The sequence below is a fragment of the Cetorhinus maximus genome, chromosome 1, assembly GCF_964194155.1.
Source record: "Cetorhinus maximus chromosome 1, sCetMax3.hap1.1, whole genome shotgun sequence".
NCBI classification, from domain to species: Eukaryota; Metazoa; Chordata; class Chondrichthyes; order Lamniformes; family Cetorhinidae; genus Cetorhinus; species Cetorhinus maximus.
The window spans coordinates 169,870,058-169,890,573 of record NC_135879.1 but is presented as its reverse complement, the minus strand read 5'-3'; the positions used below and the strand labels follow the sequence as shown (position 1 = coordinate 169,890,573).

Here is a 20,516-nt window from a genome sequence, read left to right as displayed (position 1 = left end):
TCAACACTTTTATCTTCTACCTCAATGACGCAAACGTGCAGAAGACTACAACTATAACTATTAGGTTCTGTGACATTCTTTCTGTTAGAGCTATCTCTTGAAAGTAAACCACATCAAAGTAGCACATTCTGTTAATATTTTCCCAGATTTAGTCAGCGCCCATTAGTTAGTTTGCATAAGCTATGGAATCCTAATATATATGACATATGTGTCATCAGGACATTTTACTGAAATATTCAAATTATATATAAAATGATAGTTTCCCAAATTTAAAAGAAACCTCAGTGAAACCCCAGTTTCCTCTTACTGATGCCTTAATATTGGTTATGATACTCTGGTCAGCTTTGGGTGTTGCCATGTGGCTTGCTGTAAATGAAATAGATTCACAATAGAAAGGATGTAACTTCTTAGAGATGACATCAAAGGGAACAAACCACATCCCTTTGAGTTTATTATAAATTACATGAGATCTTCGCTTATAATCAGAAGAGAAGCTACAATGAAATCATTGCTACCTACTCTGTTCATTTCTTTGATTGTGGTTTCCCTAACTCCAACCTGTAAGTAACAAAATAAGCAACTTTTATACTTTGTGCATTTATATTAACATTTATTATAAAGAATATTTAAGTAATAATCAGTGTATCTTAAATATTTTATCATAATTAACCTAAGTTCTCAATGTTTTATATATTAATATATTAATTTTATCCCTTTCTGTATTTATTGTAACAGACATCTATTTCCCTGAATTTTGATGCAATTTTATCCCTTGACATTTTAGGATGTACGGAAATATTTTTCACCCACCATTACAAACCTAAGAGAATTTTGTAGAGATAAGAAATATGTTTTCTTACCAAACTGTCTGATTACTCTGCTTGACAATATTCAACACCAGAAATAAGATGTGTTTGATGGTCTGATAAAGACAACAGATTTCATTCTCCTGGAGGGAAATTCAGCTTTGGGGGATAGTGCAAAACAAGTGATGTCGAACTAGCAGTCCATTTTAAACCTCATCTCATTAACCATTACATTGAGCCTCATCATTGTGCCTGACTGCAATTTTAGTCTGAAGCCAGAGCCCGGGAGCAGCGATAGTTTCCTCGCCAGGCCAAACTACATGAAAAGTGGATCCCAGGACAGGAAAAACCCTGGCAACTAAGTTTTTTTCAGGGGTCCTAGTGGATCCTGAGGATTAGGAGTCCCCACCTCCTCCTGTTGTGATCACCACAAACTCACCACCCACCCACCCACCCTGACCACAGTCCTCTTCCCGCACCACTTATCAGACAGCCAGGGACCTTTCCTATGTGTCACCAGTAAGTGAATGACAATTGGTTGCTTTTTTGCCTCTTTTCATAGCTGGTTTTGTAGCTGTATAACAGGAATCTAGAAACAGAAAATACAGGCCTTGCTGTATGTGGGCACAGATTGCTTTATTACTTAGGGAATTGGAGTAGAACTGAACATTGTGCAATCATCAGCAAACATCCCCACTTCTTATGATGAGGGAAGGTCATTGAAGCAGCTGAAGATGTTTAGGCCTAGGACACTACCTTGAGGAACTCCAGCAGCGATGGTCTGAGGCTAAAACGATTGGCATCCAACAACTACAACCATTTTCCTTTGAGTTAGGTTTGACACCAACCAGTGAAGAGATTTTCTCCTGATTCCCAATTGATTTCAATACCTGGTCAATTGCTGCCTTGATGTCAAGGGCAGTCACTCTCACCTCACCCTCATTAGAATGTTTTACTTACATTACAAATTATATCAAATGATATAAAATTTAAACATATGGTAACTCTCATATTCACGCATGTAAAGATATAATAACTGATGAAATAGCCTTTCAACATCTTCTATATATTTTTAATGCAGATCATGGTATGGAAATTATCGGAGGCCGTGAAGTTAAACCCCATTCAAAACCTTATATGGCATCTATCCAAATCTATAACAGTGGAAAGAACAGCTATGTACATAGTTGTGGAGGGGCTTTGATCAGAAGTAGATGGATACTGACTGCAGCGCACTGTAAATTGTGAGTTATGGCATGTACATGTTTAAATGAAGTTATCCAATGATTATTAACTCAAATTTATAAAGTGCTTAGCTCCTTCACTTAACCCACATAAAGCAATTACTTTCAAACACTATAGCTAAATCATTATTGTTACACAGAGCATTGCACTAAACTTATATAGTTCTGTAGTTGACTTTATTGTGTTTTCTGAATATGTCCAATAGTGGGGAGCTGCAGGTATCACAAAATCATAAGTAAAGCTCTCTGACAGTAGCACACAGTTAGAAAATTGGCCAGGACAGAACTGCACATGAGACGGCAAAAGTTCTGCAACTCTCCAGCTGGGAGTTCAGTGGGAGGGGCCAGAAATGAACTTGGGAGCTAGATATATTGGGTTTTATTTTAGGGATACTGAGGGGCCTTGTAATGAGTAGAAACTCTATCTCCCTATTGCAGGGCGTGTGAAGTGGAAGGATGTGGACTAGGATCGGGATCCCCAACAATGGGGGTTTCTGAGACCCATCAATGTGAACATCATTGACAGTGACCTGACCATCTGCCATGTGGCATGCGCATCCCATCTGAGGGTCCAGGTCACAGAAGGAAAAACGATATTTGTCAAAGTTATTTAGATGAAACCCCTTTCAAAAGCAGCATTGGAACAATGGTGCTATCTTTCATCAGGAAGAGTTCCTGGACCTGCCCTATGCCCAAGTAATGCTCTTGTTAGCCACTCTTCTGCGGTATGTAGCCTCTGGGGCATGGTTGGTATTTATATGTGCCCCAAGTGGTGTAGCAGAGCACCGGTGGCACAGACACTAAGGAATGACCATCTGACCTCAGAAACTTTACTAAATTATTGGCCAGGATGTGCTACTACCTCCCCCACTACCATAGAACTCCCTTAGATTTTCTAGAATGAATATTTTTCAAACGTTTTGAATTTTATTTTCATTCATCAGTTAAAAGCCGCACCTCCGTCTGCCTGCACTTTTCTTTACAAATATCAAAACTACTAGAGATCAAATGAAAAAAATGCAATGACTGGAAATCTGGGGTAAAATTCTGAAAATGCAGAAAAAATGAATAGATGAACAGATCAGTCAGCATATTCCACTAAAATGCCAACTTTACAGATATTGACTGAGCTGCTGCTGATTTCCCACAATTTGTGCTTTTCTTAATATGCTAATCTGCATTATTTTATGTTGGCATGAAATACAGAAGCTTTGCATTCATGGAGGAGAAGGCTATAGGGAGTATATGGAAACAGGGAGAGGAGAGAAAGAGTGGGAGCAAGTTCATGTGGAGCATTATCACTGGCATAGACCAGTTGAATTGAGTGGCCTTTTCCTGAATTGTCGACTAATGTTTGATTGGGAATGTAAACAATAGTAAATAGTAAGGGACTTGGTTAATTTCGCTCAGCTTGATATTTTTAACACTGTTTGTGATCTTGGTTGTTCTTTGATTGACAAATTTCTGAAAATTGCTGTCTTTAATGGAAGCAAAGGATAATTATCTCTCTGATGAAATGCAGGAAAGGGTCTATTCGAGTAGTTCTTGGAGCACATTCTCTTTCACGGAATGAGAAGAGTCAACAAAAACTTCAGGTCAAGGAGCAACACCCCCATCCACAGTTTAACAAGAAAACTAAAGAAAATGACATCATGCTACTTGAAGTATGAATTTTATTTCTTTCATTCTGATTTATTCGTGGTGTTTGAAACTTGTAATTTGGAAATACAAAGGTTTTTAATGTCACAGAAAAAGAACAGCTTTACCTCTTCAATCTCTTTGAAAAAAATTTATGGAAACATTTAGTGAGATCCACCAATAGTCTTGTCAGCTAACATACTGCCAAAGATTGAGACTCAGGCACACACAAGATTACAGTTCTTGCCAAGAATATTGTTCACTTGTGAGTGTTGACAATGAGTATCAATAAGCTGCTTAAATAAAAACAAAAATACCTGGAAAAACTCAGCAGGTCTGACAGCATCTGCGGAGAGGAATACAGTCTTTCTACCCTTAATGTCACCATTAGCACATATCTTAGCTAATGCCACCACCGTCAACACCTCTATGTCCTTTTGTCTGACATCTTTTGGCTATCTCCACCTAACACTGGCCCTCTATCCAGCTCTATCTGTCCCACCGCCCCCCCTTAAACCAGCTTATATTTCACCTCTTTTCTATTTTTCCTTTGTTCCGATGAAGAGTCATTCGGACTCAAAACGTTAACTGTATTCCTCTCCGCAGATGCTGTCAGACCTGCTGAGTTTTTCCAGGTATTTTTGTTTTTGTTTTGGATTTCTAGCATCTGCAGTTTTTTGCTTTTAATTAGCTGCTTAACCGTGGGTGGGGTGGGGGAGGGGGGCAGCAGCATCACAGTTGAATTCGACTCTTGCAATCACTTTTCCACGAGGGGAGTTTTCAGTAAGGGTTATCAGGTAGTGACCAGATGTCCTTTTCTATCACCTCTTTAGCCTAGGGAACTCTGGCCAATTTTAGCTATCTGACTGCTGCCCAGCTAATGTCAGCTGTGGTCTTCTTGGTAACATGATGCACTTACCCATCAAACCTTTGGGGAAGATTTCCCTTATTCATTAATGAAGTTTAAAATTTAAGGTTAAACATTTAATCTCGTTTAATTTCCCAAAGGAAAATTCTGCATAAGCATTGTCTGCTCTCTAAAAGCAATCAAGCTATTTTCTAAGATATTGATCCTTCCTCCCATCTCCATTAAACCTGTCAAAAACATTCCAACTCGCAGCAGAGGATCCAACATGTTCTGTATGGTAAAAGCAAAAAACTGTGGATGCTGGAAATCCAAAACAAAAATAAAAATACCTGGAAAAACTCAGCAGGTCTGGCAGCATCTGCGGAGAGGAACACAGTTAACGTTTCGAGTTTGTATGACTCTTCAACAGAACTAAGTAAAAATAGAAGAGAGGTGAAATATCAGCTGGTTTAAGGGGGTGGGGGTGGGGGTGGGACAGGTAGAGCTGGAGAGAGGGCCAGTGATAGGTGGAGATAACCAAAAGATGTCACAGACAAAAGGAACAAAGAGGTGTTGAAGGTGGTGATATTATCTAAGGAATGTGCTAATTAAGGGTAGAAAGCAGGACAAGCAAGGTACAGATAGCCCTAGTGGGGGTGGGGTGGGGTGAAGGAATCTAAATAGGCTAAAAGGTAGAGATAAAACAATGGATGGAAATACATTTAAAAATAATGGAAATAGGTGGGAAAACAAACATCTATACAAATTATTGGGAAAAAAAAGGGGGGGATCGGAAAGGGGGTGGGGATGGAGGAGAGAGTTCATGATCTAAAATTGTTGAACTCAATATTCAGTCCAAAAGGCTGTAAAGTGCCTAATCGGAAGATGAGGTGCTGTTCCTCCAGTTTGCGTTGAGCTTCACTGGAACAATGCAGCAGGCCAAGGACGGACATGTGGGCATGAGAGCAGAATGGAGTGTTGAAATGGCAAGCGACAGGGAGGTCTGGGTAATGCTTGCGGACAGACTGAAGGTGTTCTGCAAAGCGGTCACCCAGTCTGCGTTTGGTCTCTCCAATGTAGAGGAAACAGCATAGGGAGCAACAAATGCAGTAGACTAAATTGAGGGAAGTGCAAGTGAAACGCTGCTTCACTTGAAAGGAGTGTTTGGGCCCTTGGACGGTGAGGAGAGGGGAAGTAAAGGGGCAGGTGTTGCACCTTCTGCGGTTGCATGGGAAGGTGGCGTGGGAGAGGGTTGAGGTGTAGGGAGTGATGGAGGAGTGGACCAGGGTGTCCCGGAGGGAACGATCCCTGTGGAATGCCGCCGGGGGGTGTGAAGGGAAGATGTGTTTGGTGGTGGAATCATGCTGGAGTTGACGGAAATGGTGGAGGATGATCCTTTTAATGCGGAGGCTGGTGGGGTGATAAGTGAGGACAAGGGGGACCCTATCATGTTTCTGGGAGGGAGGAGAAGGCGTGAGGGCGGATGCACGGGAGATGGGCCGGACACGGTTGAGGTCCCTGTCAACCACCATGGGTGGAAAATCTCGGTTAAGGAAGAAGGGAGACATGTCAGAGGAACTGTTTTTGAAAGTGGCATCATCAGAACAGATGCGACAGAGGCGAAGGAACTGAGAGAATGGGATGGAGTCCTTACAGGAAGCGGGGTGTGAGGAGCTGTAGTCGAGGTAGCTGTGGGAGTCAGTAGGCTTGTAATGGATATTGGTAGACAGTCTATCACCAGAAATTGAGACAGAGAGGTCAAGGAAGGGAAGAGAAGTGTCAGAGATGAACCATGTGAAAATGATGGAGGGGTGGAAATTGGAAGCAAAATTAATAAATTTTTCCAGGTCCAGACAAGAGCATGAAGCAGCACTGAAGCAATCATCGATGTACCGGAGAAAGACTTGTGGGAGGGGGCGGAGTAGGACTGGAACAAGGAATGTTCCACATACCCCATAAAGAGACAGGCGCAACTGGGGCCCATGCGGGTACCCATAGCCACACCTTTTATTTGGAGGAAGTGAGAGGAGTTCAAGGAGAAATTGTTCAGTGTGAGAACAAGTTCAGCCAGACGGAGGAGAGTAGTGGTGGATGGTGATTGTTCGGGCCTCTGTTCGAGGAAGAAGCGGAGAGCCATCAGACCATCCCGGTGGGGGATGGAGGTGTAGAGGGATTGGACATCCATGGTGAAGAGGAGGCAGTTGGGGCCAGGGAACTGAAAATTGTTGATATGATGTAGGGTGTCAGAGGAATCACGGATGTAGATGGGAAGGGACTGGATAAGGGGAAAGAGAATGGAGTCAAGATAGCAAGAAGTTCTGTATGGCACTGGATCATCTCAACAATGATTATCCCCACAAGATCCAATCCCATTCTCAACACATCATGTAGCTCTCAGCAGGCAACTTGAGTTCTGCCTCAGCAGCACTGTAGCAGAGATATAAGATCATTTTAGTCTAAGACAGCTTGGGGGGATTGGGATACCACCTGTTTTACACCCTGCCTGATTTTAATCTCCACTGAAGTCACTAGAGAATCAAATCAGAAGCAGTGCAACATGAATGGCCAATCCATACTGTCATTTTCCCACCAGTGATCCTGGGATATGAATTCTCAGACAATTAGGTCATACCAAACTGGAGGAAAGCAAAAGCGTAAACATTGAGGAATGATAAATACATTTTAAACTTAATGCATAAAATAATGGCAATTACTTCTTTTACAATCATATGCTAAAAATCTTTGAAGTAATTTAGCCATGTTCCTAATGACATTCCACCAAAAGATTCTACAATAACATGATCTCTCTAAACATTTAACAATCTGCTTCTTGTTGTGTCATTGCACCTTCCCTCAACACTATTCCACACAGGTTCTGGCTTGAGAGTTGAAGCATGGCTGCATGGTACTGATAGTAGAGGGAATTCTCAGAGGTCTTTCACCATTTGGAAAGCCTCTCAACAGTCACAGTCAACAGAATTTGTTTGGCTGTATCCCCACTTCTGCATTACAGTGGTCCTGAGGTGATTGAGGTGAATGATAATTTTGATCTCCCTGTGGCTTTCTGTCACATTCCCACCCTGAGCTAAGTTGCTTTCCCAGCACTCATTCCGAGAGCACTGCTACTCAGTTGCTTCCCTGCCCACCACATATAACTTCTGGAAAAGGAGACACTTTATTCCATTTCACTGCTTTCCATCCCATTACTGTCACTCTGCCAGCTTGTTTGGTGGCAGTAACAGTGTTCATGCTCACAAATGAAATGAGAGAACCTTGCAGAGGCAATTTGCCTCTTTAAGATTCTTGTTGCCATTCTGGGTTGTCATTCATTCTCACTGAAGCCCTTCCCAATATTCTTTGGCTCACTCTTGGCAGCAGGATTTCTGCCATGATGAGCCAAGGAAATCGGGGGGGGGAAAGAGGAAAAGACAGGTTGAGGTTCCTTTGGTTGCAAACAATTGAGAGATGATGGAAAGAAAGAGTGAATGCTTTTTAGGGATTAGGGGAAAATAAAGAGGCAAACAGTGGCAAAAAGAGAGAGAAAAATGCTGTTGAGCAGGGAGAGAGAAGGGTACTCTGTTGCTGAGAGAAGAATTGTGGAGGGAGAGACAATGCTAAAGCATAGAAGAGAATAAAATGCAAGAATAAAAAAGTTCCAAGACCTCTTGCTCTGCTGCTAGGATTGCTATCAGGGCTCCCTTAGCTAGATTGTAGAAATATTTGGAAGTTACAACATGGAAACAGGCCATTCAGCCTAACCAGTCCATGACAGCATGTCCTTAAATTTTTCAGTGCATCAACAGTAAGTATGGCATTACATCATTTTTCAGTGTGAAAGATTGAGAAAATTTGTGCAAATGTGCTACAGTTTGTAAACTGGACTTGTTACTTTCAGCTTTTACAATGAAATTGAAAAACTCCCATCACAGCCCTCTGCTGCTCATTAACATAGCTTCACCCTCACGCAAAAAACCCGAGAACGTGAGCTTCCTGCAATTCCAGCTGTTCTGAAATATAAATTTATGCCTAAAATATTTATGATGTTTTATGATGACATTTTAAGCTTTTTAATTTCTCCTCAATGTGACGGGCATTTCTATGCTACAAAATTTGAAAAGCTTCCACAATTGATTTTCTCTGCCTAATGTGAATATATGATGGTTGAATGGTTTCATAATATTAACTTTCATACATAAAGGCCAGAATTTTTCACTCGGCGTGTGGGCGTGCGCCCAACACGCTCGAGCATAAAAAGACACGCAATGACATCAGGTGAGCGTCCCGAAGTCATCGTGCACTCGCACAATATTTCAGTCGGTGGGCGTGCGTGGGATTTGGCAGCGCACCCGCTGACAATTAAGCAGCTTATTAAGGCCCTTAATCAATTAATTGAGTACAAATTTTCACTGCCTGTCCAACTGCTCAGTTTGCGGGCGGGCAAAAGGCCAAGCGGCGTTTGCATTTTTGGCAAAACCTCATCCACGGGCGGGATAAGGTTTTGATCAGTAATTTTAAAAAAACTTTTTGCACTCCTATTTAACATGTCCCTGCTCATGCGACAGAGTCACATGAGGGGACATGTTTTCATCATTTTTCATTTCTTTATTTTGAGCGCTGAAAATTTTCAGCTCCCTGAGGCAGCTCTGTGAATTTCAACCTACATGATTGACATAGAAACACGCATAAGTTTTGGTGCAATGTGTTGGCTGAGATATTTGAGCAAATTCCAGGCCATGCGAACAAGTAATCCTAATCATATTTAAGCACCCCCTCCCTATGTCCCTTCATTCACTTTTTCTTTATCGAACTGTCCAATCTAATCTTGAATGCTGGCATCGGGCGCAATTTTGCACCAGTGGGATTTTACGGCAGCGCCAAAGTCAATGGAGCTTAGAGTGGCTCATTGTGTTTTTCAGCCCCGTCCCTGCATGTGATAGGGCCATAAAATTCCGGCCATAATTTCTGCTTCAACCATTAAGCCTGGAGGTGAATTCTGCAGCCTCACAACTCTCTCTGTAAAGTGGTTTCAGCTGCCCCTTCTAAATCTCTTTTTATTTAGACTTATTTTAGCCTTTTCAACTATTGGAAAGATGCTGCTTCTGTCTATTCTGTCTGAGCCACACACCTTTCTAAACACTTATATTATCCCATAATCTGTCCCAACAACAAGTTCTAATTTGTCACGCCTTGCAGTTGAAATAGTGATTTACTTGTACTTCCATCAATTTAGTGTACTCTATTCATGATGTGGCCTCCTCTTCATTGGAGAGACTAATTGCAGACTGGGTGGTCGCTTTGCAGAGCACCTCTATTCAGTTCACAACCATGGCCCTGAGCCTCCTGTCAGTTGTCATTTCAATTCTCCACCTTGCGGCTACTCTGGCCTTCCTGTCCTTGGCCTGCTACTGCGCTCCAATGAAGCTCAATGCAAGTTCGAAGAACAGCACCTCTTTTTTCAACTCCACACTCTTTAGCCTTCTGGACTCAACATTAATTTCAACAATTTTAGATAACAACCTCTGCCTTCATTTTGTTTCATGTTTTCTTTTGCTGGTTCGGTTTTTCTCGTTACTTTCTTCACTTCTTCACTTTGCATTTGGACAGCTGCTATCAAGTCAATCACATCTCATCTGGATACCTCTTGTGTTTCTTTCCTGCACCCATCACCACAACAACTTTTGTCATTTAATCTCTTCTGCCCTCCACCCTAGCTCAGACCTTCCCTTTCACTTGTTCAAAACCTATTATATTTCTATCTTTCCTCAGTTCTGATGAAGAGTTATCATCAACCTGAAATGTTGGGTGGAATTAGTGCCCTTCCCCGAGGTGAGTTTGGAGGCAGGGGGCATAATCAGGTGGGAGGGTGGCAGATGGGGACCCTGCTGCCTTCCTGCCTCAGCCTTAATTAAGTCTGGGGCAGAAGGCCTTCTGCCTATTGAGCCCTTAAGAGGGCGATTAATGCCTACTTAAGCACCTCATTCCTCTGCCCCTGGTATTGAACTAGTTGCAGGCAAGGCGATCGCCGTGCGGGAAGCGTGAAAAGCAACCCCTGTCCTGTTTGCTTGCGCACTCCCCAGGGCAGGGTTGGGTCCTATGTTCAAAGGCACTCAGTACCTGATTGAGGGACACGGCATTGAGAATGGGTGGACCACTGAGAGCCAAACCCTGCCTTTATTGTTGACCCGTGTCTCACACCATTCTCCCATGACCCCAATTCCATGATCTTTCCAGCCCTCATTCACCTGAAGCATGGGTCCCTCAGTGATCCTAGGTGCACCCTCTCCCTGGGCGCATTGCCAACAGCTGCCACCACCCCTGCTAGCACTGCCTGCAATGGCACCTATTGGCCTTTGATTAACCTGCAACTCTCGGGGACAGATGGGATTTTCTCACCGGGGTCCTTGATCCCTGGGAAGGCCTGCCGCTGGCCATATAAATACCTGAGAGGCACAGAATACCAGCAGGCCTTCCCCAAGGAAGGTGGCAAAGAACTCTCTCCAGCTCTCCAGCCAATGCGCAAGATGCCTGTATTAAATACTGCCTGTCAACTCCATTTTTTTCTCTCCATCGTTGCTGCCTGACCTGCTGAGTGTTTCCAACATTTTCTGTTTTTACTCCCAATTTGTCAAGTATTTCTTCATATTTGTCTTCCCTCATATCAGATAGCAACTTAGTGACTGTTGCTATGAACTCTTGGAATGAATTGTTGCATTACAGTCCTCTGCATGTCGGGGTGACTTCAGCACAGTGTGCTTCACGACTGCCTTTAAAAGGCATGCACCAGGTGACCTGAACTTTGAGGGGAACATGGAGGTGAGTGCGCACAACCTTGCGCAGCGCTCGTGAGCATCGTCTGTAGGAAATCAAGGAAGAGATGCCGCGCATTCGCGGGAGGCACAAGCTAGTTGCCTTTTCCTGACTGCTTTCAGTGCGGTGCTGGGGTAAGGGCTCCAGTGCGGGTCAGGTGGGAGGTGGGTGGGCAAGGCAGCACAGACTGAAGGAAATACTCAAGCACATGCTGGGGGTTTGAGGGGTGAAGGAAGTGGCCACGCACTTGGAAAAACTTGTCAAAATTGAGTATTCTTCCACAGCTGAGACTGTTCAGCAGCAGCTCCATTAACATGCTCGGAGTCGGGCCTCTGAAGCTTTTCTGCCCACTCAAGCAACGCAAAAGCATGAAAGTGCCACCAAATACTCCAGAACTTTTCACCCCTCGGACGCTGACTGCAAATTAATGTGTGTTTTAGGGAGCAGCAGAGCAATTGGCCGACTGGACAAGTTGTATAATCCCCTTACAAAAGGTGGCCATGGTGCAGTCACTGGTGGAGGTGCTCACAGCCCCTTGCAATATCTTTATTAAGGTTTGGACCAATCTCCCCCATGGTTCAAGCTAACAGTGCAGCCTTGCAGTGCAGGTTAGGAGAATGCCTGCGCCGGAGCTGAGAGCACAACATGTAGTCCAGTGGCCGAAGCTGCCACCAATCAGTCAAATGGAGTGAGGCGGAGGTGGGTGGGGTTTTGGACAGCCAATGAGTAAACTACACACTGGCCATCCAAGTGGTGGCAACCACTCTCCTGCATGCATGAAGGGCTTTCAAACTTAGTCAAGAAAGGTTCTTAGCACACCCATGCTAACCCACACATCTCTCTTTCTCTTTGATCCTGCAGAAGGAGAACATCAGGATCATGGTGATTTAGTGGTTATGTCTCATGGCTTTCAGGGAGCAGAGAAGAAAAAGAAGAGTGAGGTGGAGGTGCCTGGCCCGGCAAAGGGAGGAACACCTCCCTCAAGATGAAGGGGCGGCAGGACCTGCTGTGCACACAGCTGAAGATCCATAGCGAGCCATCGCTTGTAGATATCTCGCTAGACCCAGGGTCTATAGACAGCACCTGTCATTCCTGCAGATGACTGAGAACCAGTGTCGCCAGAGACTGTGCATGTCTAGGGAACTGGTCAGTCACCTGCTGCAGAGTTTGGCACCACGGGGACATGGAGGGCATCCACTGCCTATGGCCATGAAAGTGGCCGTGATACTCAATTTTTACGCCAGTAACTCCTTCCAGGACTCCACAGGTGACATGTGTGGGATCTCGAAAGCTTTCACATACAAGTGCATCCAGGAGGTCACAGATGCCATCTTCGCGAAGGCACAGAACTTTGTGTATTTTGCCCGGGATCAGGGAAGCCAGGAAGAAAGAGCACTGGGGTTTGTGCAGATCTCTGGTTTTCCACAGGTGCAGGGTGCCATCAACTGTACTCACATGGTGCTTAGATCTCCATGGTAACAAGCAGTCAACTATGTCAACCACCAAGAGCCAACACTCGCTGAATGTTCTGTTGGTGTGCAACCACCACAAACACATCCTACAGGTCTGTGCATGATTCCCAGGGAGTGTCTATGACTCCTACATCCTTAGCAGGTCTCAGATTCCTGACATCTTCCAGGGTCCAGGAAGGCTGAAGGGTTGGCTCCTTGGGGACAAGGGCTACCCACAGAGGATGTGGCTGATGCTGCTTGTATAGTGGCCTCAGAATGCAGCAGAGCGACGGTATAATGGGGCTCATGCTGTAACCCAGACTTTGGTGGAGCAAACAATAAGCATTTTGAAAATGAAGTTTCAGTGCCTCAGCAAGTTTGGTGGAGCACTGCAATACAGTCCCCAGAGGGTGTCTCACATCATCATCGCTTGCTCTGCACCACACAACCTGGCGCTGCAATGGGGGGATGACCTGGCTGAGGAGGAGATGGAGGAGCTGCATATATCCTCTGATGAGGAGGATGTCGAAGGAGATGACGATGCTGAGGCCCTCGAAGGTGAGGATGCTGGAGATGAGGCCATTGCACTGGCCAGATGAGGTAGATATGAGGCCCTCATATCTGCAAGATTCGTGGAGGATGATGTCAAGTTGCAGTGAGTACAAACCTGACTTCCTCACCATGCAGCTGTGAATGTTTGACTCCTGTGTGGCTGATGGCAGCACACATACCCTCAGTGCTCAGGCTCATGTCATGGAGATGCAGCGGAGGCCCTAATAGTCGTTAGATCCCAGGAGGATGATGACAACATGCAGTGAGGACACTCCATAGATCTTCACATTTCCTCTGTGAATGTTTGACTCCTGTTTGGCTGAGGGCAGCTCACTTGCGCTCTGTGATCAGGGTCATATCATGGAGACGCAGCCGTGAAACTTTAAATGCACCTGATGCTTTGTCTGTCTTCAGCATCCATCCCCTGTCACTGGTCACAGATGCTGAAGAGGTGGGGGCCAGCCTCACCTCAAAGGTGCTGAGATCACACAGAGAGAATGATGGAACTCGGTGACGCCTGCCCACGACATTCTGGCAGCAATGACAAGCATCATTGAGGTGCAGGCATCACTAATGTGTCCAGTGAATGTGAATCTGGACCATCAGTTTGGTCAGAAGGTCACACACTGCACAGGGAAGAGGCCCTGGACTGAGACACCTGCCTTTATCTTGTGCAGGAACCAAGGTTTCACATCTGAGTGACATGAACACTGCTCATCAGAACAAGGAGCCATGGGCAGGGAGACATCCTTGGGAGTTTATTGACAAGAGTGAACATTAAAAGCACAAATGAGTAACAACTGTGCTCCAGGCTGTGCAATTGCATCTTTTTAACCTTCCTAATTCTGCCCCTGCATTGTGGTGCTCCCCTGACATCTTCAGTGGAGGTGGAGGCAGCCTGCTGACTGCTACGCCCTGTCTGTGATGACCTTGGCAGGGTGTCCTCTGGAGGGCTGAGACCTGGAGGGTCCCAGCCTGCTTTCAGGGTCCTGCTGTGTGGGCAGCAGCACCCTCCTCAGTCTGTGGGGCTGGAGCTGCTGGGGTAACAGGGAGAGGGGATTCGGATGGGCTGAACACACCTCCCTGGGTGGATGGCCCCAGGGTGTGCTCCTGCTGATCTTCCTCCTATGAGTGCCTGAGGGCCCCTGGCTGACTCATTGAGGAGAAGGGGAAGCTGGAGTGAGATCAAGCTGCCCCGCACCCCTCTTGCGTCCACACTGCTGGAGGCCAACTATGGCATCAGCGATGGAGTTCAGCAGCAGTGCAGGACCAATGTCCTGGACCAAGGTCCCCATGGCAGCCACCATCATATCAGTATTGACCTCAGTGTGTTGCCATGCCGGCGCTATCACCTCATACTGCAATCTGAGGAATGGAGCGGACATCCCTTCCTGATGTTCCCGAGCTTGCCTTTGCAGCTCCAGCAACTGAGGTATGACCGAGTCCAGAGGCTCCTCATCTGACTCCAACTCAGCAGATTTCTGGTCTCCAGCATTCCTCCGAGTGCCAGACACCTGGGAAGTCCCTGCCATCGAACGCTATGGATCAGACAGTGCAATATGCTTACAAGGTTGTGACCCCAAGATGCCTCTAGAAAAACCAGGTCCCACTGAGGTGTGTGTCATTGCGCTGGTCGGGGTTGTGGCTGAATGCTATGATGGGTCTTCAATGAATGTATCATCAGATTCTATTTTTGAGGTGTCTTAGGGGCTTGAGTCAAGGACCTGGCTTGGGCCCCCCTCGGCTGCCTCCCAGGTGTGCCTGCGAAAGCAAAAAGTGATAATTAGTGATGGCAGGGGAATTCGCTCACAGCATGGTTATCTGATGGATGTGGCACTGCTGGATCCATACTTCGTTGAGCACCACCAATCTCACCATCAGCATAGAAATGGTCCAGATCGTCGCCGGCCAGCTGCATGACTCTATTTTCAAATTCTGTGAGGACCTTGATATTAGGCATTCCTCCACCAGTCTGCGACCTCTCCCTTTTGTTGTGTGCCAGCTTGTCCTGCATGAAGACAGATGGAGAGAGTATAAGTGGGATGCCTGCCAGGCCAGATCAGAAGGATGCCTGGCATGTGTGGGTGGTGAGTGGTGCCATAGACCGGACGAGGACACGATCCGCAGGGCAGATGAAAGTCTGTATGAGAGAAGGAATGATGATGTCCAGTGAGTAAGGTCACTGTGGATGTGTGATGGGTTTGTGTGTGTGTGAGTTAAGAGTGATGAGAAGAGTGACTTACCCTGGTGGAACGGAGGAGATCATTCATCCTCTTGCAGCACTGGGTGGCTGTCCTCTTTTGCAGGGCATTGGCGCTGACCACCACTGCCACCGCCTCCCATGCTGGATTGGTCACTTTGCTTGCTGGCCTTCACCCAGAGATGGGGTAGAAATCTTTTTGGCAGGTCTCCACTGCATCCAGTAGGCGCTCGAGGGAGGCATCACTAAATTTGGGGGCAGCATGTTTCCTCCCTTTGGCAGCCATGACTTTGCAGCAGCTTCCGATCCCTTAGAGAGTGTTAGCTCTGTGCAGGGGCGTCGTTTAAATATGGCGCCTGGATTACTGAATGCCTGAGCTGATGGGAGGGCAGGCAAATCAGAGCTTGCCCCGCCAGCGACCCAGCGTGTTTCCCGTGAATGCATTATTAATGAGGCGGGATGCGCCAGGAATGGGATGATACACCCCGAAAACCTATCTTTGCGCCCAACGGGTAAAGCATCCTTTTTACCACCAGCTAACGCACTTTGTGCAAATCTGGAATGATTCTGTCCCAGATAACAACAATCACCATCACGGTCCATACATGATGAACAACATCTGGAGAGCCATAGCAGAGGGTGGTCAGTGCCCATGGAACTGTTGCCTGATCGAAGTCAGAGTATTCAATCCAAGAGGGGAGGAATTTTTGAGGCAGGTTCCTTACAAGGAGAAAATTACAGTCCTCCTTTGGAATAGATCAATACTGTAAGATCTTCATGTTTTGAGGAGCAAAAATATTAATGTATTCTTATTGTACCACAGCTGTTCAGTGAAGCAAAGATCAACAAATATGTGAAACTGCTCAAACTACCAAAGGATAAGGGTGCGGATGTGAAACCCGGAACTTCCTGCAAAGCGGCAGGATGGGGAGCAACAACTGTAGGTTCCAGATCTCCATCTGACACACTTCAAGGAGTGAAGCTAAATGTCATAGATCGCAAAACATGCAACAGTAAGGATTATTACAATCGTAAACCTGTCATAACCGAGGACATGATCTGTGCTGGTGACAGCAAAGGCAGAAAAGACACATGCTTGGTAAGTGTATTGTGTTCATTAAAATCAATGAAAATAACAAGGAAGCTTTTGGATTGTCTCTAAAATCCCAACTGGTTCAATGATTTCTTTTACAGAAGGAAATCAGCTGTCCTTACCCAGTCTGCACTATATGCAACTCCAATCTCACATCATCAATGTTAACTCTTAACTGCCCTTGAAGTGGCCTGGAAGCCACTCAGTTGTACCAAAGAAGTGCTTCAAGGAGGTGGCCCACCATCACCACCTTCTCAGGGCAACTAGGCATGGGCAATAAATGCCAGCCTTGGAAGCAACACCCACATCCCGAGAATGAATTGAAAAAAAGATAAACCAATACCTCATGGGTGGTCCACAGTCTTAGAAACATAAGACACCCTGATCATGGAAGAACCATCCTCCCTATATTTCTTGTTTTTTCCTGAACTTTATATCTATGCCCTGCATCAAATTGGCTTCCCATCACTATAGTAACACAAATCTCCAAGTTTTGGGTGCAATAAATAGTGCCCACAAGTAAAAGTATTGGGTTCCGAGCAATGTAACGAAGGCCCAGTGATCCAGAATGCTTGTAACTTCATTCAAAGTAATTTATTAAAAGCCTGTAAGTGATAAACAGCAAAAATGTCCTTTAAAAATTATTTATTAATGTTTTGCTGAGGGAGCCAGAGGAAATGTTTGTGACCTTATATAACAGAGCCCAGATTTTAGGCTGGTTGCTATGGTCCTGACTCAGCATTCAAGCTAATACTAAGTGACACCTTCCACTAAAAAGCAACATAGCAAGCTAAGCCAAGGAGAAAGGCTTCTCTTTCAGAAGGCATTCAACACTGGAGGCTTGTTAAGAAGTTGAGGCCCGTGGTAATAAGGGGCAAGACTTGATTCAGTGACAGGGAGTAAAGGATGGATGTTATTCAGACTGAGAAGTGTCTTGCGGTATTGTTCCCTAAAGATCAACTCTGGGTTCTTTATTCTTTTAAATTTTTCTAAACGACCTAGGCTTAGGTGTAGAGAACAGCATTATAAAGTTTGCAAAAGATACAAACTTTCACAATGTTGTAGGTATTGATGAGGATAGTTGTAAACTTCAGGAGGATATAGGCAGGTTTGTGAAATGAGCAGAAGTATGGCAGATGGAGTCCAATGCTGAGTAATGTGAAGTGATCAGTGGTCAGTGTCTGGAATACACTGCTTGAGAGTGTAGTGAAGGCAGATTCAATCGTGGTTTTCAGAAGGAAATTAGATAATTATCTCAGGAGAAAAAAAATGCAGGGCCACATGGAAAAGGCACAGGAGTGGGACATGCCAAGAGCTGGCACAGACATGATAGGACAAATGGGCCCGTTCTGTGCTGTAATCATTCTCTGAACCTCTGATTCCACATTGGGAGGGCTAATATGGAAAGATAGTGTACTGACTCTAAAAGATATGATTTTTAAAAATGTAAATACGCAGAGAGACCTTTGTGTCCATATACACAGATCCTTAAAGGTGGTACAGAAAGTTGATAAGGTAATTTAAAAAGCATATTGGCTTGTTTTCTAAACAGGGGAATCAAATATACAAGTGAAAAGATCATGTGAAATCTTTATAAATCACTGATTAGGCCTCAGCTTGAATATTGTGGACAATGCCAGGCATCACACTTCAGGGAAGATACAAAGGCACTAGAAGAGATATAGGAGTTTATCTGAATGTTACCAGGCATGGAGGATTTCAGTTATACCAAGGGGCTGGAAAGATTAGACTATTCTCCTTGGAATATAGAAGGTTCAGAGGTGGCCAAAGACAGGTTTTCAAGATGATGATGAGTTTCATGCTTCAGGTAGAGAAAGTAGATCAATAGGCGATAGCCGTAAATTTAAAATCAGGCCCGATAGATCTAGAGGAGAGTTGAGGAAAATTGCTTTCACTCAGAAGGTTGTCAGGATTTGGAATGCTTTACCTGAAAAGGGAGTGGAAGCTGATTCCATAAATAATTTGAAAAGGGAGTTGGACAGGTACGTGAGGATGAGGAAGTTACAGGATTATCGACAAAAATCGGAGATGTGGGACTAAGCGTGATTACTTTTCCAAAGTGATGCTGGGTCGAATGGTTTTCTTCTATGTTGTAAGTTTCTATGATTTGATAAAATGACAAGTATCCTTGAGCCTCTTACAACCATTGGGAAAATGACAGTATAGGCTGGCAGAAGCTCCTGATACTCCAGCAAGTCCCAATGCAGGGACATGTAATTGTGGAAGCAAATCATGTTTAGGATATGAATAGAAAGAAGGGATTCAGGATAGCCTAGATCATGGAGGAAGATCTTCCACTGAGCTCTGATTTTGTAAATAAAAACTTTTTTCCTATATCTAGAAGCATTCTTTTGGTGGTCAAAAGATTATTTATGCTTAACTACATTAGCAAAGAGTAGAATGGACTGTTGGGTGGTAATTGTAGCAGCAAATTTAAGAATGGGTTGATTAGGGCCTGGATAACATTTTTAATAGCAGGATATGTGAGGGATTATGAATTATATTTCCTGGACCGGCCAGATTAATTTTAATGGCTATTACAGTCCCTCCAGCCTGGTGGGATATTACAGTCCTGCCAAACTGAATGGAGGTTTAAATGGCTCACCAAATCTGCCACAGGGAGACATGCTGCGGTGGGGCTGTGAAATCCTGGCCCATGTTTCTTTTCCCAGTATGAACATTCTGAAATCTTTGTAAGTCTTAACATGTACATTAAAACTAAGCACAGTTCAATATTCAATCTGAACAAGCTCACATTTAGCCAATTCTACTTAATGATTCTCTTTTTTTTAATATTTCTTCTTCCAGGGCGATTCAGGTGGTCCTTTAATTTGCAAAAATATGTACAAAGGGATTGTGTCATTCGGCCATGGATGTGCAAATCCCAAAAAGCCTGGGGTTTACACTCTCATATCGAAGAAATACCTTGACTGGATTCAGAAAACAATTGGCGTCCAAACTTACAATATGACAGCTGCTGAGAATGTTGAGGAGCCTACCGCTGCTCTGTTTTACTTTTAATGAGAAAAATTTAAAAGAATAAAGAACCCAGAGTTGATCTTTAGGGAACAAAATGCTTTTGCCCATACCTTGTACAACATTCTATTATAAAATGGAATAAAAACCTGAAATGTGAAATCCTCAATGTGAATTGTGTCACACTTTATTTGCTGAAACCTCAGACAGAGTCATGAATAGTGAAATTGGGCTGAGCTGCTCCTGTAAGTGAGATTTTCAAGCGAAATTTGAGTGACAGGGCAGACATGCTTTGCGTTATAGAAAGCCCAAATTGGCATAGAAGCTATTAGATTCTGCATTAACATAGTGTGTAAACCACTGAACTTCTGAATAGAAGCTGTCACTTACAACACCAGCACCTTAATTTTGGGGTTAACAATTCTCCAATAAACCTACATGGCTAATATCTAGATCCTAAACAGCGTCAGATAGTGTGGCTGCTCAGTCTCCCAATTCTCCTCTACTTGTTTGTGTCCAGTTCCACTGACCAAACACCTCCTAAGTACCTCCTCTATGTAACCAGATTTAAGCTTAATCTTCCAAAAGGAACATAGGAACAGGGAGTAATCATTTAACCCCATCTCCTGCGTTCAGCCATTCAATAAGATCATGGCTGACCTGCATCTCAACTCCATTTGACATATCTTATTCCATCTGTTATTACCCTCTGCTAATATAAATCTTAGTTTTGAAATTTTCAATTGACGGATCCTCAGCGGCTTTTTTGCAACAGAGAATTCCAGATTTCTATTGCCTTTGTGTGAAGAAGTGCTTCCTGACATCTTAATGGTTTTATGATTTTTAAGTTGCCTAAGAGTCTGGATTCAGCAGCTCTATGT

General features: G+C 44.4%; 1 protein-coding gene across 1 annotated transcript; it reads left to right on the top strand.

Annotated features, from left to right (window-relative positions):
- Positions 1-464: 464 nt before the first annotated feature.
- LOC144685374 (granzyme K-like) lies at positions 465-19,804 on the top strand. Its single transcript, XM_078549776.1, has 5 exons — positions 465-560; positions 1,888-2,050; positions 3,573-3,714; positions 16,369-16,644; positions 19,468-19,804. The coding sequence occupies exons 1-5, from the start codon at positions 500-502 to the stop codon at positions 19,678-19,680; spliced, it is 855 nt and encodes a 284-aa protein (XP_078405902.1). The 5' UTR covers positions 465-499; the 3' UTR covers positions 19,681-19,804.
- Positions 19,805-20,516: the final 712 nt, after the last annotated feature.